This window comes from Dermacentor albipictus, chromosome 10 (genome assembly GCF_038994185.2).
Source record: "Dermacentor albipictus isolate Rhodes 1998 colony chromosome 10, USDA_Dalb.pri_finalv2, whole genome shotgun sequence".
Taxonomy (NCBI): Eukaryota; Metazoa; Arthropoda; class Arachnida; order Ixodida; family Ixodidae; genus Dermacentor; species Dermacentor albipictus.
In genome coordinates, this window is record NC_091830.1 from 48,417,083 (window position 1) to 48,436,633 (window position 19,551).

General features: G+C 45.2%; 1 protein-coding gene across 5 annotated transcripts in view; it reads left to right on the forward strand.

The window, feature by feature from the left end:
* Nucleotides 1–11,114, forward strand: part of LOC139051094 (AT-rich interactive domain-containing protein 4A-like) — a 56,753-nt gene extending 45,639 nt beyond the window's left edge. For all 5 annotated transcript variants that reach the window (XM_070528184.1, XM_070528185.1, XM_070528187.1 and 2 more), the window contains 3 exons: nucleotides 2,930–3,076; nucleotides 3,362–3,499; nucleotides 5,284–11,114. In XM_070528184.1, the coding sequence (XP_070384285.1) occupies nucleotides 2,930–3,076; nucleotides 3,362–3,499; nucleotides 5,284–5,387 (389 nt within the window). In that variant the 3' untranslated portion in view covers nucleotides 5,388–11,114. The remainder of the gene's footprint in view (nucleotides 1–2,929; nucleotides 3,077–3,361; nucleotides 3,500–5,283) is intronic.
* The last annotated feature ends 8,437 nt before the right edge of the window (nucleotides 11,115–19,551 follow it).

Here is a 19,551-nt window from a genome sequence, read left to right on the forward strand (position 1 = left end):
CTCGGGATAGCGACATTGTTGTCGCCGTCGCACCTCACTCGTCTTCAAAGGAAAGTGATGGCGACAACGACAATGTGGAAGTGGGCAACGGCCCTTCATTATCTGATGCGGCCCCGTGCTTTAAGCATCATGTGAGCTTTCGCAGAGAAGCGGCGCCTCATGGGCAAACTCGCTCGCGGCCTTATCAAGCCACCATGGCAGCAAGTGAAGAGTGCCGATTTTTCGCTACCTAACCAAAAATCAAGCCGGTCTGAGTGTGCGTGTTTGAGAGAATCCGACGTAGTTTATTTCCGGCCGGTAAGCAGCTTCTAAACTGGCATTGGCGGTTAATTCGTACATCGTTTAGTGCATACCTGAACGTCGTTCCCGGCCGACTACATATTAATGAGGTTTAACTGTACTACAGTAAAACCTCAATAATTCGACCTTCGTTTATTTTGAAAATCGGATAATTCGGGCTCATCCTTTGGTCCCGGCAGGCATATACATTATTTAATGTAATGAAACTATCATTAATCGGGACATACTATTTGGCTGCACATTGGTTAATTTGGACAACTCTTGGAGCTCACCAAGCAGGGAGCGCAGCAAATGTGCGATGCAAAAGAGCAAAAACGGCCGTAGCATCTGCCAAAATGAAGCAGCGGCATTCGCATCACCATAGTCATCATTGGAAATCGTACATGAATGGTAGCAATGCAAGAATGCTTCATGCCTGTTTGTGCCTTTAAAGCCTTTATTCTATGCACGGCGTTTACTGCCCTGCGTAGCACCTTGTTGGCCACGTGCATTCATGACTGCATAGTCGGCATCCGCGATTGCATCGGCAGCAGCCGCAGTTTCATCCGCAATGGATGCGGCAAATAGTAGTTTCATCTTGACTCGGTGCGTACGTCGGCTGCGCGCCTTCAGAACCGTAAGGTCGTCTTGCATGGTCATGTCGACAGCGGCCGCGGTTTCGCCCGCAACAGTTGTGGCAAACAGTAGTTTCGTGTTTACTCGGTGCAAAGCTGTGAAGGATTAACGCACCATCTACACACATCGCGATGGGGGTGACCTGGCGGCACTAGCGAAAAAATAATTGGGATGTGCGCACGGTATTGAAAAGCGTCCCCAATGAACACGTGTGTCGCAGCCACACTGTGAAGGAAGTTGCTTGGCCTTCGTGGCTGCGAGCACTAATCAGTCACAAGATGAGAATCGCAGCTTCTGCACTGGTTTTGTGAAGTGTAGAAGCAGGATTTGCTGATTCATTAAGTAAATAAAAGCGTGTCGACATGGTATGCACTTGCTTATGGTTTTCTTGGTACCCTCGACAATTTGGCATTCGGTTAATTTGGACATGTTTTTTCGGTCCCGTGAAATCCGAAGTAACGAGGTTTTACTGTACTACAAATGGAACAGCTGTCACTGCTGCACCTAGCGCTGATCCCATCAGCTTTGTGTCCCTGTCTTGAAACACCCGGCACTGTGAGGCATAAAGGCAGGTTTGCACCAGCCGGTTACCAAGCTGTTTACAAATGGTCACTTCAGTTGAGAAGCAACTGTTTTGTGTAGGTTGTGTCTGGAGGCACGTGCTTTGGTCACTCTCTTCTTTTTTACAATTTTTCCTTCCCTGCAGGGAACTCGGAACCACAGCCGAAATCGTGTCTGTACAACTTGAGGCACTTTGTAACAAGCTCGTCGCCAAAATATTTGACAAGAGCTCATGCTTGACACAAGTCAAAAAGCAGCAAGGGGCAAACGTGCGCATGATGTCGTGCACATGTTTGTCGTCACTGGAGATACTGGAGTCACTGGAGATACAAAAAACACGTCACACGCTTAATCGAAATGAGGGAACCTTCCCCCCGTCATACACGCGCTGCTTACGTCACGTTCTAAAGCATACATAAGCTTCCATGAACCTTCTGTCATCCCATTGTGAACAAGGCTTCCGTAGCAAAGCCGAAACATCTTTTAGATTTTTTCATTTTTTAGCACTTCTATGTTGGTCGGTGTCCTTCGTTTTATTTCTTAAATGCTTCATCCCGACCAGACGGGCTTCCGTCGAACCCTCGATTTCATGTTTGTCGTGTGAGCCGTCAGTTCAGATGGTAGAAATTTTTGCCTACTTGATGTTAACGAGGGCTCTCGTTGTCTCATCGTTTATCTATGTAATCCAGGTGGCCCGAGCTCATTTTGTATGAAAGCAAGCTCGAACTGCACCCATGTTTAAGACGTAGCGGTGGGCTGACTGGTCACACTTGCCAGTGTGAACATTGGTCTTTACAAGTCTCTCCTTGACGGTCACTGAGGCCAGTGTTCTCGAGCTATCACTTCAGAGGATACGATCACTTTTGTGAGACTTTGTCTGAACTAGTGGCTACGGCATTTCGCTGCTGAGCATGAGGTGCGCAGGTTTGATAGCGGGCCGTGATGGCCTCATAAAATGCGAGAACACTTGCGTATGTACACAGTGGAACCTCGATAAAGGAAAATCGCTTAAGCGGAACACCATCCTTATGGTAGGTTGGTTTTATATTCATGCAACGCTCTCTGCAATGTCCCTTAGTAAATGGAACTCCTGATAAACCAAACCAATTTCCCTGGTCCCATGAGGTTCCGTTTAAAGAGAGTCCACTGTATTGAGGGGCTCATTAAAGGACTCCAGGTGGTCAAAATTAATCCAAATTCCCCTAATACGGTGTGGCTCATTATCAGGTCGTCCCACTGGCACGTAAGACCTCAGAGTTTAATTTTTAATTTATAGGGTGGGGGGCACAAATCCCGTCGTACTGTGGATTTCATTTAATTGTTTTCGGTGAGCAGTCATGCAGTGATCTTCGTTGCATGGACACGCGAAAGCGCAGCTGTGCCGCTTGCCTCCTTCTGGTCAGACTCGGAGCACCTCGCAAACCGCCCCCGCTACTCTTATTTGCTGTTGCAGAGTCATCGTTGCCAATGTCGTCGACGTGCGACAGCCGCTCCTGCACGCCAACATCCACAGCAACCACATGCACAGCCATGACGCCCGGCAGTATGCACATGGGCAGCTTCCACCGGCCGTCCAAGTTCAACTTTGACCTGCCTCTGGGTACGTAGAGTTCTCGGACTTCTCCTCCTGGATAGGCCTTTCCTCTCTCTCTCTATTTCACTTAGGTTAGAGTGCATGCTGAAGAGCCAACCATTCATAATCAAAGATGACCTGGGGTGGAGTTTGGGAACCTCTCAGTTGATTTTGCATTTTTTTCTACAGTGTTTCCTTTGTATGTCGGTGCATGTCACAGCAGCTGTAAAATTGAAATGTTGCATTGGTGTATCATGGCTGCTATTGCCCCAAAAATGTGAAGTGTGCTTCCGTTGTGTGTTCGACTTGCAGATGGCAACATGGACGCCGAAAAGCGAATAGCAGTCCTCCAGGACCGGTTGACAGAGATCCGTAAGGTCTACATGCAGCTGAAAGCCGAAGTGGCCGTCATAGACCGGCGGCGCAAGCGTGCCAAGAAAAAAGAATCGAGTGAGTTTAAGTTTAAAAAAAAAATGGCTGTGGCTTAGGTAAGGTTAAGCCCAGGATGCGAAGCATACTAGCCTTTATTTTAGTTGTTGAACCACTGTTTAGCCTGGTGAACTGCTGTTGCTTGGCTATATTTGGTTCGGCTAGACGAAGAAACAACTCATGCGTTACTCTGCTTCGCCTTCAAGAGTGGAACGCGACAGCGTTCCCGTCGACCCGCCAAGGGGTGTAAGACAATGAGCTACGGCGCAGCGACTACGCGCCCCGCATTGGACGCGGTGAGCGTCGAGCAACGCAGCGTTCGGCGCGGCAACGAAATGTGCGCCTGAGCAAGCGACGCACGCCTGAGCCTTAGAAACAGCTCGTTCCTAAGGCAACACCGCATTCACTAGAGGCGCTTTTGTACCGCTTTGAAGCATCGTACTCGTGGCTCAGTGGTAGCGTCTCCGTCTCGCACTCCGGAGACCCTGGTTCGATTCCCACCCAGCCCATCTTGCAAGAGTTGAGCCAAAGCCACTTCTCCTCTGTCGTGACGTCATGGTGTCACGTGGTATTGAAGGCGACACCGCCGCGTCTGAGGAGCTGGGTTGAGCTCTCGTAATATGCTTCGTATAAAAAAAGCATCTCGAGAAAGGGGCTCATCTGCAATGCCCCTCATCAACTTTTTAAAAGCAGGGACCGGGCTCTTTAAAGATTCGCCGTGTGGCAGTTAAACTGGCAGCGTGCGAAGGCGATAAAAACGGCAAGCTTGAAAGGTGGAAGTTTAAAGGAAGTGAATGAACTTCTAAAAGCGCGGAAAAGAGAAGCAGTCAGTGAGAGCCTCGTTTTAAAGCAGACTTGAAAGAAGCTAGTTGGAATAAAATGCAACTCTGAAGTAAGAAACAAGAGTGTGAGCACAATAGTGGGAACTCCAAAGCCCATCGAGGGAAAAAATCAGAAGTTAATAAGCTAATGCAGTGTGTTTCACAGGCAGATGGTCAGCATTCTGAAAACAGTTAAACCTCCATATAACGAATTTCAGTATAACGGAATTCCCAATATAACGCAGTATGTAACTTCTTATCTATAGAGCACTATGTGTATTAAACTTCAGTATAGCGAAGTGTGCTTACAGATAACTTTAGTATAACGAAATTTCACTGTCACCGTGAGGGAATACTGAAGCAATAAATGGATACTGCTGCAGGCACAGAAGGTCAAATGGTCGAATTACTTGCGGCTACTTGTGAATGCACCTCTCTAGTCGTGCACCGCACCGCAGAGTTAAAAAAATATCATGTAAAGAAACCATCCGTCATAGACTGTACTTACTTGCAAAAAAGCTCGAACTTTGATATAGGAAATTAAGTTGCCAATTTTTTATTGAATTCGTTATATCGAGGTTTAACTGTATAACGAATATTGCATATAACAGAAGCCTTTTCATGTTTGTTTCATGTCCAGGTGTGTCACTACTTACTCAGGGGCAGGCGCCTGAGAATTTTCTCAAATGGATGTTCATGTGCATATTAAATGTTTTTTTGTGTCTAGTTTTATGTGATAAGTGATGAGTAGGCTGTTTGTTAATGAGTAGTGTTTGTTTTTACTGCTGTGTAACAGCTGTACTTGAACTATTTAACTTATCATTTGTTGATACTTCCGTTGTTACATTTTATTGCCCTCTCCTGCCCAAAGCCTGGCGCTCAGGCTAGGCAACTTTAAGAGCCTTGACTGCATCACTGATTGCATCATGAACTTGAGGCAGGCAGAAAGCGGGTAGTGTTTGATCGGCATGCACCTTCTTGCAGGCGCGCCTGTGCTGCCGAGTATCTCCGCTGTCATCGTCTCCCAGCCAGGGGCCTGTTCTTCTCCCCCGACCTCGCCGCGGCCCGTCGAAGTGCACTGTTCGTAACAGCGCGCCCCGGCACTCATCGTTTCCCCATCGCTTCTTCACATTCTCCTCCTCCGTCCTCCGCAACTGTGCCACCCAGTGCGGAGGACGAGTCCCGGCAGTGCTCATCGCGAAACCCATTGCCACCCTCGCCAACGCCATTTGTGAGGGGTGACGATGTGCCGCCCCTCGTCATCAGCCATCGTCAAAGAACCCTCTCTGCGTCTTCTTCGGTCTGCCCATATGTCTCGCGACCGTGCCCGGTGTACGCTGTCTTGCATGTATTGTTGTTCTTGAAGCTGTTTCCATTGTCTCGCATTTGTCGTAAGCGCTCCGGCAGAGCTCCGAATTTGTGCACCAAGCAAAATCGCAAGATCAGGAGTGCCCGGCGCCATACTGTATCCGCCGCAGACTCAACACTTCGAACGGGGATCCTAGATCTTGGGCTCACGGTTGAGACGGGGCTGGTCACAGTCGAAAAGGAGCTAGTTTTCTTGCAGGTTGTGAAGTGTGCTGTTGATTTTGTTTGTTGCAAAAAGAAATGTATTTAATCTTGTAAGCCTGTAAACTAAATAATCTACCACAATCTAATTACAGTCAGACCTTGACATAAAGAGCACAGATATTATGAAATAAATTAGAATTTTCTTGCCAGTATCGGCGTTTTACAGATGTGTTTTTAGCAAATTTCGGTTGTAACGAAGGTATTTTGGTAATTAGTGCGCCTATGAGATTTGACAGTATCAGATTACAGGCACATGGTGGCCCATCTATGTTGTATCAGAATTGCGGAGTGCATTTAGCTGTGGTTGCGTGTGCAAAGCATCACTTGCAATGTTCGGAATCGCACTGCCGTTCTCTTGTGACCGTGAACTTCATTGAAGCAAACTGTGTAAAATGGTGCCACGTCGCAATTTGAACCTTCAGAGGTGTGCATATTCCGAGGGTACTCGCTAGTGATTCTGCTGAACTTGGCTGTGGCAAACATTTTTTCTTCAATGCAAATCGAGCAAGAGCGATCGTATCAAGGCTGCCGTGAAAGGTGTTACTCGTGAGTCACTTTGGGACCAAGAAGGATCAACGAATGGCTACATTTCCGATTGCCTTTCACACCTGGTAACATGATATTATCAAGACACTTGCGCAACTTTCTGCTACTGCTTCTCGATTTGTGTCTTGGATTGTCTTGGCTCTGCCATCCAGAGGCGTTTCCAAGTTCCGTGCCCTTCACTCGGTACGCGGTGCAGAAAAGCGTTGTTGCAGTTGCAACAATGCTTTTGTTGTTGCAGTTCAAGCGTTTATGTCAGCATGATGACAGTACAGGTCGTGACTGGTGCGTTGATGTCTTGGTCAGAGACGGTCACAAATATCCGATTGTGCAGAGATTGTGCCTTGCCTGCTTGCGATGTGATTTAAAGGTTTGCGAATTCCAAGAAGGGCCACAATTTGTGCTTATTGCTACACTCTCCAAGGTGTCAGGTGCCATAGAACGCCGTGGCAACGTCGTGTGTGTAACATGCTATTTTCATTTATGTCACATGGTACTCTACTAACACAAATAGAATGTTATCATATCTTTTGTGAAATTATCAGGTTGACAAAAGTGCTTGGTGTTGTGCCGAGAGTGATGCTCTGAAAACAATGTTCTTGTTTCTTTTTTCCTTAAATTAATTTGTTTCACTCTTCATTGCACAATGTTCTCAACCACCAGGCTGAGCCGTGCAGCGAAGTCGGTCTGCTGCCAGTGTCAGGAGAATACGCACATTGTGGGAGTGGTGTACGGAGGGGCAAGGGAGTACCACACTCGTACGCTCGAATACTGTGATTGTGCTTTGCGTTACGTTTATGCTAGGTGCATGCGAATTGTACTTTTCCAGACCGAATAGAATATGAATTGAATAGTGTCTCAAGCAATTCTAATTGAATATGGAATGCCGTTGGAGTGCCGTAGTTTCCAAATAATGAACAGACATATTCAGCTGCGATATAAAACAAGGTTGACGTCCTAATATTCGAAATTTTGATGAGCCTCTGTGATTACATTGTGCATTATGAAGCATTGTTTATTAACACCCACAAATGGGAGCATTGGGGGAAAAAAAAATAACCAGCTTGGAGACATATGGAGGGCTTTTTGGAGACTGCGAATGATCACTTTTTAGCCAGTAAGATCTGGCTCCTCGAGCGACGTAACATTCTCCACTATTCGACTCCTTATGTTTTATGTCTATGTGGCTGCAGTAATGCAATTTAAAGTATTTCTGCTCCAATTTGTGTGATCAGGTGTTGACAACTTGGAAGCATTAGAAAATTATTCAAAAAATATTAGCATTTACAGATGCTGGCTATTCGATTTGAAGACCAAGTCGAATAGGACAATATTCAATTCATTGTTTAAAATTTTTTTATATTCACACGCTCCTAACTTATACTGCTTTTTTTTATTTATTTTTCTGCTCTCTGGGCCAAGAAAAAGTTCTTCCTCAAATTGTGTTCACTTTGTTTGTGCAGATATGATATTTAATTTTGTTTCTTTGTGGAAAAGGATCTATTTTTCGACACACGGAAGTTCTGATCAAAGAGAGTGCTGACAGATCACCAGTGTTGCCAGCCACGTTTACTTTTTTTTTCGTTGTATGGTCAACACAATATGTGTGTCACATATTGAACTTGTGTTCATATATCTATACCTGCGTTCATGTGACCCTCTATTGGTGACCACGTTCAGGCATTAACTGTAAAAAAAATGAAGAAAAATGCACTTTTTGATGCCTGTATAGATGATATTGAGAATCGTGAAAGAAATACTGCATAGGTAAAGCACAGACGGAATTTGTGGCTTTTAATAATGTGTCAGAAAAATTACTTGGATACTCGTAAAAGTGCAGTCCTGATTTTTTTATTTTCTTTACTGCATAACGTCACGTGTGAAACTCTGCTTGAGGTTGTACACTATTCTTTCTTTTTCTAAAAGAAAGCACCCCCTTGCTATTCGTCATTGGTTATAAGTGAGAAAAGGCATGATGGTCTGGAGATTCTGCATAGACGTCAGCACAGTGCAACTTTTGAATCATTTTTTTTCGCCGGAGAAACATTACAGTGTCGTTGAGTTCATTATCGGTTAGACATTTTCTTAAAGCATAAACTGTAATGCGCTTTCACGTTTTCAACCACGAAGCCCGGCAACCAGTGGCGCTCCACTGTGCTGCTCCTGTCCAAATGCAAATCTGCCATGCTGTTTCCCAACAAAGGATGCATTTTACTGCCATTTACTAAAATTGTGCTCTGCTAAACATGTCATGGAAAGACGTTATCTTGAGCTGCCTTTGTCGTCTTCCGTTTTCAGCTGATTGCTCTGCGATCTGTGTTGCAGTTCGGATGGCATTTAGTGTTACAGGCAATGCCACGTGCCGACACATCCAGATTGGGATGCAACTTTGTTTTTCTTTAATGCTGCGTGTACATTTAGAGAGATTCGCAATATTCCAATTCAAGGAATTGTCCTGTGTAGTTGAAAGGAGACACGCTGTGGCCATTGAGACTGTGTTGCTGAGGGGTTCAGGGCGACTCCATTCTTCTGAATCTAGGCCTAATTTGTAAGTCAGCGTCAGTGACTAACTAGGTCAGTTGCGAGTATTGTGCAGCTAATTAGTATTGGTAAGCTTTCGTGCTTCAGCAATGCCAGGTTACACACTTCGGATGTCTAGCCTAAATTACATGTTCTTTTCCTTTCCACGTCACTTCTGCTGAATCCTGTTTAACATAGTGGCATTTAGGGTGGCATAGTGGCACTGACTCTCGTTCAACGTGCCATGGCTTCCTTTCGCATTTCGGCATTTGTTACCATAACAATGGTTATGCTAGCGACGTATTTCTCCAACACCCACCTTCTGTTGTGTATTCTGTACGCACCAGGCACTCAAGGCCAGTGTCCCTGGTTACGGGACACTATGTAACTTCAGTTCGTTTCTGTAGGCGCACGTCTCATAGCTTTGTCACGTCTGTTAAGTTATCACGACACGAAGGAAATGTTTTTACAACTGCGGCAAGAATTTCACGCTTACAGACTTCTTTCATACGCTCAACGAATGTCGTTTTTCAGTCAAGTTCATATTATTGCCCTGCAAGGTCGCCCTGCAGGAAATGTTACATAACAGATTGTTTGCTTCAAAGTCAACTTACGAACTGCATAGCTTGCCATATGCTGTCGGCTTGTGGTGCTCCAAAACCGTTGAGCCAGGCAACCTTGTCACTTCACCTCAATTGGCAAGCATAATTGAAACCAGATTAAGACTCTTCTTTTAAGTCGAGTAGCAGGAGAAACTTGTTTGGTGTCTCCCAGATGCATTTCTTGTCTCGTCCTTGACTTTTTGTATCGAGGCACTTGCGAGAGGCCGACCGTTCAGCGGATGGCAATGCCAAATGCATACTGAAGCTCAGCTTGTTGGAGCAAAGTTTATTCTCGCTCCATGACGCAAATGATCTAACTATGCCAGTAGTCAATCCTGCGGTAGCGGGACCAAGTGGATCAGGCCTGCCCATGTCTTCGTCGAAGGATCATGCATTGGCCAGCCTGAGCAGTACAGGACTCCGCAACATAAAAAAAAAAAGAGGCAATAACTGGATCGAGTCGATGATGATGCAACAAATGGAGAGAAAAGGCTACAAGTTTTTAGCGGACTTTTTTTTTATTATTTATTTATGACCTTTTTACATGTTTTTACACTGTGTCGCATTGTAGCGACATCTCTGCGGCTGTACATATAGCCTTGATCATTGTTACATTTACAGTTGACGAGGTTCCCCTTCTCGCTTCTGTTTGTTTCGAAACCATAATCGCGATTATTATGTAAGACGTTCGTATCTATCGTAGCGGTAACAATTTCCTTTCGCCCCCCTTCTTTCTTGTTATAGTGATGGCTTCATGTTAAGTTATTTGTTCATTTGAGGAGACCCTTTCCTTCAAGGGTGTATGGAAGCTGTTGTGTTCCTCACAGGCGTGTGTGAAGCCTGTGAACGCAGACAGAGGATTTTGCAATTTCGTCAAACCCTATGAAGCCTTTGCCGCATGCTACGCCCAAAGATCGGCCAAGGCGCATCTAAACATTCGAAGGGAGACAAGTGCATGGTGTTTTCGTTGGAGGACATGCTTTCTGTCTGTGTGTACTCGCGTGCATTTGCGTGCTCGTCCACCGAGGAGCATCTGTTTTTCCCCGAACGTTTTTACTTGCTGTTTGCAAGAGACGTCTACCAGGAGTAACCGACTTGAGCGGATGTCGGTGTGGGACACCTGCGTTGCTCGTGCGGTGATCGACGGACACCTGTTTGTCATTTGTCCTGAATTCTCGGTGATGCGTGCCAGACAGCTCAGAAACGTTGAGGACAGAGAGACGTGTATTTAAGGCTCTGGTGTGTCTCCTTCGTTCTTTCACTTTTTTTTTTGTTCCTGTACATAACGTTGATGTAAAAAGACATGGTGCAATGACGTTGGGAGTGCTGCAAAAGAACAGTGGTGATTTGCGTTCTCCCTTGCGCAATCTGCGTGGAAAAGAAATGTCACTGCAACGTCGCCGACGCTGCAAAGCGTGCATGCCGTGGTGTCAACGCAAAGAGACTCTACGCTACGCGTGTGTGACAACTGCGTGTGTGCTTCTTTTTTTTATCACTGTCAGCAAATTTGTACTGACACTGCAGTCGCGTTGGTACAGGCAACATCACCATTTATTTTATTTATGTTTTCCTGCTGAATCTTTGTGTGCATTGTGTAACAAAGTCCACGCTTATGTTCCAGCGTGAGAAAGTGCTTGTACAGTTCCCCACATTATGATGGCACTTTTGCATGAGTTTTTAAATGTAATTATTACTGTAGCCATGCTGTGTGTTTGTCTACCTATGAAAGAATGATATCCACCCGCATAGTGTAAGCCGGTAAAATAAATGTTTATCCTACTCGCATTTGTGGCTCAATCTTATTTCGTTTGAATACTCTGTTCAAGAAGTATATTCAAAGGAGGGTGCAGTGCGTGCTAAAAGCACATGGAATGCATATGTAAGTGCGTGAATTTGCATGAACTAGTGTTGCAAGATCTGTTGGAGCAGTACTGAAATGTTTAGCTTCACTTGTATCCCCTTCAGGCAACTAATTTTGCCTGTCGATATTGTTGTAACAGATTTCTAACATTTTCAGCGTCATTGAAAGCACACAGCAGCAGAACAGATAAGGAATTTGAAGTTTTCTGCAACCTTTGTTGGGTCCACAAATGTGGCCTCCACACCTGAACTCTATAAATACTACAGGTGTGGAGACATAAGTGACTATTTCGTGTGCAGTATACTGTTTTCTTTTCCGGGTTTTGTGTTTTCCTAAATTCAGTGGGGTAAAAATGGGGTGTTATTTTTGAATGGAAGTTCCTTGCAGAATTTTTTCTTTCTCTGGCAAGAATCTTAGAGAAAAATCTGGTTTTATCTGGCTGCCCAAAGCTCTTGTTTTCTTTCTGGTAGCTTTTACTAGTGATTAACGCTAGCAACAGTCTCCCTTTAGGCATAAACATTCTGTCTAAGCAAGCGAAATCATTCGTAGGAATACAAAATGTCACGGAGCTGCTTGCGTATATTGTAACGGAATCGGAACATAACGAAGTCGGTAAAATCGGCAATTTACGGACTTGAATATCAAAATGTAAATATCAAATTGTAATTGCGTGTGAACACACTTGGTTATATTCAGGTTCTAGATAAATGGTGTTCCATGGACAAGAAGTTATGAAAATGTAAATATTTTGCTGTATCGGGAATATCATTACATTAATGTTTCTTATATTGAGGTTAAACTATACTCGTTATAGGCAGTATACATTAGCTATACTACATACTATACATTACCATATTATACAACAAAAACAACAAAGATGCTTGGGCGATTGTTTACTTTGTGCTCAGCACTTTTTGCTAACAATTAAAGGGAAAGAAGTGCAAAAAATAGTGTACAGGGTTATGCTTTGCAGAAGCTGTGATGCTTTTTTTTATCCTATATCCTACAAGACCTTGTTGACTTACGTTATCATTTGCATTCGGTGGATTTCTGTGTCGATCCTATGGGAGCAGTGGAGAGCAATTTTTTTCGCGCCAGCGCCGAGCGCCGAAACAGGCCGTCAAGCGAACTGATGGGTAGGTACTGGAAATTTAGAATTTGTTACTCGTCGCCCAGAAGTGTTATGAGCGATTATAGCTAATAGCGCGAAGCTGGAAGCTGGAGCTGGCTTGTACAAAGTACAAGTACTACCAATTGTTGCACGGAGCGAGCAAATGTCTAAATTTTGATACATGCAAGGATAGGAACCTATCGCAAGACCTTGAAAAATATTTCATGTTGCTCTTTACAGTAGAACACTTCAGTTATAAATTAATAAATCACGCCTCATGGCAGTTTCAGCGCGTACTTGCAGCCATCATACCGGTAACACCAGGGAGGCTTCTCTCACGTGGGGTTTGACTTGTAGGTGACAACCAAAGGTGACAGCCATGTCCATCGTGTCGCTTGTTGCTGTCGCCCACAAGATCGCTTGCATGTACTTAAATATGCCCAAGAGACAAGGATGTAAGAAAGGACAATTGCACGACGTGCAGTTGTCCTTTCTTTCACCTTTTCCTTTCGTCCAGTTGAAAGCATGCCCTACGTAGCTTATACTTTCAACTGATTTATTTAAACCCTTGTCGTCTTGCTCACAAATGTGCCAGTTGAACATGCTCACTGCACTCATGTGGCATCCAAAAAGCAATGTTCCTCTTCCGTCAACATCAAGGAAGCTACACGGACACATTATCTAAAACAAGAAAACACGCTGCACGACTACACGCTTTGACATGGGGATGTATTCTTGAACGATCACTAAATTTAGCATGACTTAAAGTACGTTGTACGATTCCAGCGGTTTTGTGCGAGCATGCAGCGAATCGGTGCCCTCTGCAAGTCTTATCTCCAAGTGACCACGGACCAGCTTAATATTGGAGTTACTGTACATGCATATTAAATATAGACCAGCTAACTGTGTTCCTACCCTTTTCTTAAGCGCACATTGCACATGTTAGTATTTTTAGCATGGGTCCAATCAGGAAATCCCTAAGGGTATGCAAGATCTTTTAAACGCCTATTTTCATGAGTACGTGATTCTGGTTTTGAGGCATTAGCTTGTTGTGCACAGTTGTGCATGCAGCGCCTGAAGGAGGATAGCTTGCATCAAAAGATGTTCAAAGGCCACCACAGTTCACGCGTGGACTATGCGCTAACGGCTGGTAAGTACCGTTGTGTCACGTGGCTTTGCCTTGGTCCAGCTCTGGCACCCAAGCTCCGAAGGGGGTGTGTTTCGCGACCCAGCGCTGCTGTTGCTGCGAGTTTTCTGTAGCTCTGTAATAGGGTTCACGTTTATATTCCTACGTAAGCGGGTCGAATCCGTTTGCCAAGCGCGCCTAGATAACGTTAGCTCAGCTACGCTCGCTCAACTCGACCGGGTCGCGTCTACATAAACACGACAGGCAAATCTAAGCCCGACAAGCGCGGACTCGACCCGTTTCTGACGGATTGACGTGAACGCCATAGAGAAATAAACGCCCCGAGGGAAATGTCAGCCTGAACCGTTGCAATGGGTCTCTCCGATTATCCGTCCGCCTCCGAGTCTATGGGGCGGAATGCAAAAACGCTAGTGTACCGTGTTTTGGGTGCGCGTTAAAGTATCCCGAGGGCTCAAAAGTAATGCGGAATGTCCCACTACTTATGGCTTCCTTCAAGAGTTTCTAAAACTTTCTTTTAAGTGTTACCATACGAGACATCGGTTGACTGTGTCAAATTAAATATCTATGGCGCAACACAACTAGCTTCTTGCTGGAAATTTCACACTTCGCGCTAAACGTACAGCTACAACTCTGTTCGTGTAGTTCGTGGTATCTATATAGTTTCTGTGGTTGCATGTGAGCAACGCAACGCATTTTCGGCGTACGAAACAGCTGCTAGCCTTTCTCGACAGCCAACGGAACATGGCGTCTGTCAATCTGGGAGCGGCTGCTGCTGATGCGCGATAAGTTTTTCGGCGCCGAGGGCGCATTTTCTCTTTCGGAACCATGTTGGAGGACGGCGTCAAGTGCAGCGTGCCGACATGCAACAACGTAGACGTAGAAGGCTGTGGCATGGTGTTTCATCGGTGAGTGGTGCAAACGGTATAGTTGTCGCGTGAGAGCGCCCGTACATGTACAAACAGCGTAGCGTTGCGACTGTTCCAACGTATACATTTTCCCGAGAGACGTTACGTAGGTTACGTCGCCGAGCTTTTCGACTTCCGGGCAACATTTAAGAAGCGGCCAAAATGCGCGATCACAACGCTGTCTGGTCCACCAAATCGGTATGATTTATCTTGTATGCGGGTTTCGCTTCTATCGCGTTTAGAGCACCGACACCTCAGCAGCGTTTTATTTTTTTGCACCATTAAAGCCCATGATAGGACAGCACTTTCCAGCACGTGATCTGCGCCTCTTTGCGGCAAGCTTGGTTTAAGTTTGATGCGCCGTACCTTTCGCGTTTCAGACAAAGCCAAACTAACTTTGTTTCGCTGTGGGAACGCTGGTCGTCATTCGCAGAAAGCGTTGTGGTGTCATGCTTCAACTGGGTTTCGATACATTCGTGACTTCCCAAATCAAACTTTGCATATGGGCGTATTTTACGACCATCGGGCAATCCTTGAAGAACGGCTATTTGCGCATGTAGCTGCAGTTTATCATTCGGCGTCAGCCAACATAATTGGCTTAATTGCTCAATTATACAGATTCTCTTTAGTTGAACTGGCCGTAGCACTTTCAAGTTGTCAGCGGCTGTAGTCGTTCTTACTCCAACTTCTCAGCTCAAATATTAAAAGCAAACAGTGATCCAATATAAAATGTCTAATTACCCATCTAGAAACCACATTTGCTTTAGGCCAACAAATTATGTAGTTGCAGAGAAAATCGTGGTTGTAGAGGCTGCATTGGCCTTCTGCAATTCCCACAATGAATGCAGGCATCCAAAGCTGTGCAGGCATTCACGAAATAATTCGCTACCACCCTCCTTGAGGCAAAAGACGTGCATAATGGCCAACAGCAACACTCTTTTACAAATAGTTCAGGCGTAAGTTATTTCTCTAGGAAAATTAGATACGTTTACGGCGTCCAAGTATGACATCACGAAATGTCACCGATCAGTGGTGTCCACTTGCACCTTGGGGTGCTGATACGAGACAGCGGGTGCTGGGAGCGATAGGTGATAAAATTTGGTGTGCTTAGAAAAGCACCTGTAAGTTCTCAGCTGTTTCTGGCACCCAGAAGCGCATATCGCTGCCTAATGAGGGCATCGGTTAACAGTCTTAAACAGCGCATAGTACAGGACGAGAAGCTAGCACACAACAGTGTTGTCGTGTGGTTGCTTTGAATCGTGTCCTTTTGCACTGTTTAAGACTGTTATAATTTACAAAGCTAGCCCGAGCAACAACCCTAGCATCGGCTAAGCTGTAGTTTGTGACTTCATAATGCTGACCATATGCACCTCAGCTCATTTGAACCTTTTGTGCAGGGTTGTGAGCATATTTGAAATTTCGAATGCAAATCCAATAGTCATTCATATTCAGGTAGAGAATTCATTATATGAAATTGTTGAATATTCCTTTCTTTCAAATGTCTTAGGTGTAACAGCACTAATTGGAGTCTCAAAGGATGAGATAGCGATAGAAGCGAGGACTGTTCTGAATGATCCTGCTGCAGGGAAAGTGCAATTTGTAGAGATGCCAGTTCCTGAGTGAATTAACGCACAGGGCAGATGATCTTTTCAGTAATTCAGCGCGAATTCCTTTCTTCTAGGTAGACTATATGTGAATTTGTTGCCTCAACTTAGAGAAAGCAGCTCGATCATTACTTGACCATCTGCATCACGTTTCCATCCCTCTAAAAGAATTTGACATGATGTGTTACTTCACTTCTCTCCTTGAACGAGCTCAATACTCAAAGTGAATCCAGTGATGTGCTTCTCCCTTGCTTCTTCATTATCTCATATTAATGTCGCATCAGATAACTGAAAGCTGTTGTTTCTCATTTACAAGCAGCTCCTTAGTCGACCGAACGTCCAGTTAGTTGGGAACGGCATTACATGCATTTAAGTATGCCTGTAAGTAAGCCACGTAAAAATGTCAGTAAGCCCCTTTCTTTACCAAGAAGACTCCACGCAAACTTTATATTTCACGAAACTTCAGAAAACTTCAGGTCATGACCCAAGACCCAAGAACTTGGGCATGACCCAAGAAACTTCAGGTGATGCGCCTTATCAGTCTACTGCATCGGAACACAAAGTGCGTTAATATAAGTTGTTTCAGTGTGCAGAAAGTATGTTTTTAAGTTTTACAATAAAGGACATGTGCATTACGCCTCAGGACGGATGCATAAAATTTTTTGTATAATTTACGGCAACCTTGACTTATAAAATTGTTGTGTACAGAGGGAAAGCGTTCAAAATAAGCGGGCTTAGGTTTTAACTAGCTCCTGCTACTTGATATTGCCACCAATGCCTTTATTGCTGCCAACATTTAGCGGGCTTGTCAGGGATCAAAACCGGAAGTCATCCAGGGCCTATGTTTGTAAACAGTGAAGGGGTCTACAGAAATAAAACATTCAATCCAATATTCGGTTTGGTTTTCTTTAACATTCCTATTCAATTCAATTAGGAAATGTCACTATTCAAACCTCGACCCTATTACTCTGACAACTTGCCATGTATGTACACCTCATAGTATGCTTCAAGAGGCTTACGTACAAGATCCCGTTTCCTTGGCAGGATGTTAGGGCTTGATTTTTCTACATGTCCTTCTTCAAACCTACCCTTAACATTCTGCTTGTTCACATTTTTCAATTATTCTTTGTATGCCATCTCTAACATTGCCAAACAGAACACAATCTGCTAACGATAGATCTTCAAAGCATTTCTCATTGAACCTTACATTCAATCCTTCCCAGTCTAGCACCTTGAATGCACTTCATCAGCCATAGCAGTCTAACTTATAACCAATGCACTATGAAGGCCTCTTTCAGCAATCTTTGATTGCCCTCTGTAATGTGTCGGCTGATTCCCACCTATGCCTGCAAACCTTCCTCATTTCATCACGCCAAATATAATTTCTCTGCCATTGCCGACTGCACTTCTCTTCCCTTGGCACCCACCCATTGTTACTTTAATATAGGTGTTGCAGATGCATTTAGTGGTTGTGAATCTAATGGACTTTTCTCCTTTCCACCTGGTGCTACCTTGCCCGATGTCGCAGGTTCCCCATCTCGCGGCCAGTGATCCTGAAGAAATGGCTCATCCAGCTGCAGCGGGAGGACTGGATCCCGACCATGGAGGACCGTGTCTGCAACGACCACTTCGACTTGCGCTGGTTCAGCGACAAGAATGGGGAGAAGGTGCTGCGATGGCAGGCCACGCCGACACTCGATGTGCCAGGACCAAGAGACGATGGAGAGGCCAGTCATTCGTATTTTCCCTTTATCACTTTGGAGGGACGCTTAATGGGGATATTAAGCTATAGCTGTCTCTTACAGTGGGAGGCTGCTTGGTAAGCCTAGAACAAGGGTGTTTACCATCGGAGAAGACCTGAAATTTTCGGGGAATCATTTAGTTCTTGAAAATTCTGGGAAAGGACGTAATATTTTTGCACCGGTTGCCTTGAATCGGGGAAATTGATGCCTGCGGCGCTTACAGACGCCACAACTTTCGCCTTTGGTGACTACGACGCACAAGACATATGCCGAATGTGGTTGCCCTCAGCGAGCCACAGTGCACTTAGCCAGTGGATTCGTGGCGGCACCCCGCGGTGGCCGTGGTATCTATGCCATGTAGGCGACCGCAGCTTGATGTCAGCTATTGGCCATTCTCAGCCATCTAAGGGAAAGACGAAATAAAATGTCCAGAAGAGCAGAAGAGAGTGAGGACAGGGCCTTCTGTTGAAAAGAAAGCATTTGACAGAAAGGTGACTTCGCGATCCACTTGCGTGCTCAAGGCACCAAGTACGACAGCAACACTTGGCTGAGCTATTCTCAGCAGCATATGCTACCCACGGACTATGTTATTTCACCAAGCCCGAGGGGTGGTTCAGGGCCCCTTTAACACTAGCCTTGCACTCTTTGTCATACTTGGTCCTGGCGTAATGAACCCCATACATCATTATCACCATAATATTCAAGATATTGCATGGTCTGAGCACATATACATGTGATCTCGGGTAAACAATAATGATGTCACGCGAGCTGCAACTACTGAGTAATATGCTCGATCGTCCACTCTAAGCACTCTAATACCATATACAGAATTATGATATCTGTTCTTGGTGCAGAGTTACGGGTATGCTTCAAAACTTGTCTTTAATATACTGATTTTTGGCAATTTGGACAAAAACATTCTAAGCCCTGTGGGGAAGTCGCATCACTGAAGACACGGATGGCTGGGCTCGACTGACATTACACTGTTCTTTCTTTGCCTCCGTGCTGCACAGTCTCACTGGGGCTGTTTGTTCTTTTGAAATTGACAATGAAACCCCACAGCCCATAATTAAAATCCTGCTTTCAGCACTCAGTATAACTATAGATTTTTGATGGCAAAACATCAAATGGCCCATCGAACGCAAAAGCTTGTGGCATCTGAAGCAGCAAAACGGCACCTAAATAGGCTGCAACACCTCATCACAGGCACCCCTCGACATAGCAGAGCAGGCAAAAGGGAACACCTGCTGTTGCGATAGCGCACGAAGTGTTGTGTGAGGGGAGAGGGCATCACCGCAACACCACGTCACCCTCGCTCTCGAAAGCCGGCATGCAGTCTGTATCTCTCTCTCTCTCACCGCCACTGGGCTTAGATGCTATGCGCGCCGGCCCGCCTTGGTGGCCGCTGCTGCTTCCTCAGTCTCTCGTCGGGCAGGACCTGGGTGGCATGCAGTGTTGGCACCACAGGCTGCTGCTGCTTACTGGCTCAGGCAGTGCGTACCGCTACGGTGCATTACTCGCAGCACAAAAGTCGAACGATTGCTTAGTGGCGGTAAATTGAACATTAATGCTTTTGCATTCACATCTCGTAAGAAGTGCATAGTGTCTTGGTATATTTTTTTCTTAAAGGCAGAAAGCATCATCC